General features: G+C 36.5%; 1 protein-coding gene across 1 annotated transcript; it reads left to right on the forward strand.

Moving 5' to 3' along the window:
- Nucleotides 1-320: 320 nt before the first annotated feature.
- On the forward strand, nt 321-2,235 carry LOC139188685 (uncharacterized mitochondrial protein AtMg00810-like). The gene is made up of 3 exons (XM_070806354.1): nt 321-397; nt 954-1,274; nt 1,629-2,235. The coding sequence occupies exons 1-3, from the start codon at nt 321-323 to the stop codon at nt 2,233-2,235; spliced, it is 1,005 nt and encodes a 334-aa protein (XP_070662455.1).

Below are 2,235 nucleotides of genomic sequence, written 5' to 3' on the forward strand. Positions count from 1 at the left end.
AAACAACCCAAAACCCATAATTTTGCAAACAATTCCAACCCTAAATTCATTCCAAGTATCAAACCCATGAAGCAATTTTAATTTTGAACACCCACAAAAAAGAGACAACAAAAGCAGCATGAAACAAAACCCCAAATTGATGACATGGGTAAGCATTAATTTCATTCCAAATTCCAATCAATAAAAATCCAGACTTCAGAAGAACCTAGAAACGAAAACATAAGAAATCGGATCCAAAATAACAAAAACCCCATATTTGAGAGAGATAGAGAATTGCGAGCAGCAATCTTGAGGAGGGACAAAAGAGAAGTTGCAAGAAGATGATAACGGAGATAACCGGAGGTCCGGTGCTAGAAGGGAAGAAGCACGGCGTGCGCGAGAATGGAGATGGACTGAGGTCTGAGGGTTTTCTATTAAGATTATTGAAATTACACAAAATTTCTCAACAAAGGGGTGAAACGGGTTCACCCAAAATGACTCGTTATTTAACGGGTGATTAACGGGTTAACCCGTTAACCACCCAAGTAGTTTATCACTCACCCGAAAACTAATTTTAACGGGTCGGGTCGGGTCGGGTCAGGTTAACGGGTCAGGTTGAAAATGCCATGTCTACTTTTGACTGTCTGTTATGTACTTAATAGGGTTCATTCTTCGAAAACCAAAATTCCACCCTATGAAATTTGGAAAATATAAGAAACCAAATGTATCCTGCTTGAGAACTTGGGGCTGTTTGGCATATGTGAGAAAACCTGATCCTAAAAGATCAAAGCTAGCTAGTAGAGCTTTTGAATGTGTGTTAATTGTTTATGCATATAATAGCAAAGCATATAGGTTTTATGATTTGAAAAACCATGTTGTTATTGAATCTAATGATGCTGATTTCATTGAAGATAAGTTTCCTTTCAAGTTAAGAAATAATGGGGGCTCAAGTTCTGTTAATATTGATGTACTAGAGTTAATGAACATGCCATGATTGATTCGGCCGAAACTGATATTGAGCTAAGGAAAAGTAAGAGAATCAAAGTAGCCAAGGACTTTGGTTCAGATTTTCATGCATATACTTTGGAAGAAGATCCAAAAACTCTCCAAGAAGCCCTCACTTCATTGGATGCAGACCTATGGCAAGAAGCCATAAATCATGAAATGGATTCTCTCAAATCAAATAAAACTTGGCACTTAGTAGATCTTCCTCCAGGGTGTAAGGCAATCATTTGCAAATGGGTGTTAAAGAGAAAGCTAAATCCTGCTGGTACAATGGAGAAGTTTAAAGCCTGGTTCGTAGCTAAAGGTTTTAGACAAAAAGAGAATGTTGATTTCTTTGACAATTATTCACCAGTCACCAGAATAACATCAATTCGAGTTTTGTTTGCTTCAACTACCATTCATGATCTTGTTGTGCATTAAATGGACGTTAAAACTGCTTTCTTAAATGGGGACTTAGAAGAAGAGATATATATGGAACAACCTGAAGGTTTTGTAATACCTAACCAAAAACATAAAGTATGTAAGTTAGACAAGTCTATTTATGGTTTAAAACAGGCACCAGAGTAATGACATGCTAAATTTGATGGGTTACTTATCTCTAAAGGTTTTAAAATGAATGAAAGTGATAAATGTATTTATTCAAGGTCTGAAAGTAATATGTGCACATTGATATGTTTGTATGTTGATGATTTGTTGATATTTGGGTCCAATTTGCATGTTGTGAATGATGTTAAAACTATGCTCTGTGATAACTTTGATATGAAAGACTTAGGTGAGGCAAATGTAATTCTGGGGATCAAGATTACAAAGTCTATGAAAGGTTTCTCTTTAGACCAATCTCACTATATAGAAAAGGTTCTGAAGAAGTACAACTATTTTGACTGTAAACTTGTATGCACTTCCTATGACTCTAGTGTGAAATTGTTCAAGAACACTGGCGACAGTGTTAGACAACCTGAGTATGTGAGCATTATTGGTAGCCTTCATTATGCTATTGATTACACTAGACCAGATATAGCCTATGCTGTGAGAGTGTTATGCAGATTTATGAGTAGTCCCAATGATGAGCATTGGCTAGCTGTTGAAAGGGTATTGAGATACCTTAGAAGAACCATTAACCATGGTTTAAACTATGATAAGTTTCCCGCTGTCTTTGAAGGATATAGTGATGTTGATTGGAACACACTGTCAGAAGACTCTAAAGCCATAAGTGGTTACATCTTTAAGATAGCAAGAGCTGCAGTGTCATAG

Source organism: Malus domestica, chromosome 10 (genome assembly GCF_042453785.1).
Source record: "Malus domestica chromosome 10, GDT2T_hap1".
Classification (NCBI taxonomy): Eukaryota; Viridiplantae; Streptophyta; class Magnoliopsida; order Rosales; family Rosaceae; genus Malus; species Malus domestica.

Coding starts and splice junctions, on each gene's coding strand:
- LOC139188685 (XM_070806354.1), top strand. CDS start 321: ATGATAACGGAGATAACCGGAGGTCCGGTGCTAGAAGGGAAGAAGCAC. Junction 398..953: donor GAGAATGGAGATGGACTGAG/GTCTGAGGGTTT, acceptor TTGATGTACTAG/AGTTAATGAACATGCCATGA. Junction 1,275..1,628: donor ATGGAGAAGTTTAAAGCCTG/GTTCGTAGCTAA, acceptor TATTTATTCAAG/GTCTGAAAGTAATATGTGCA.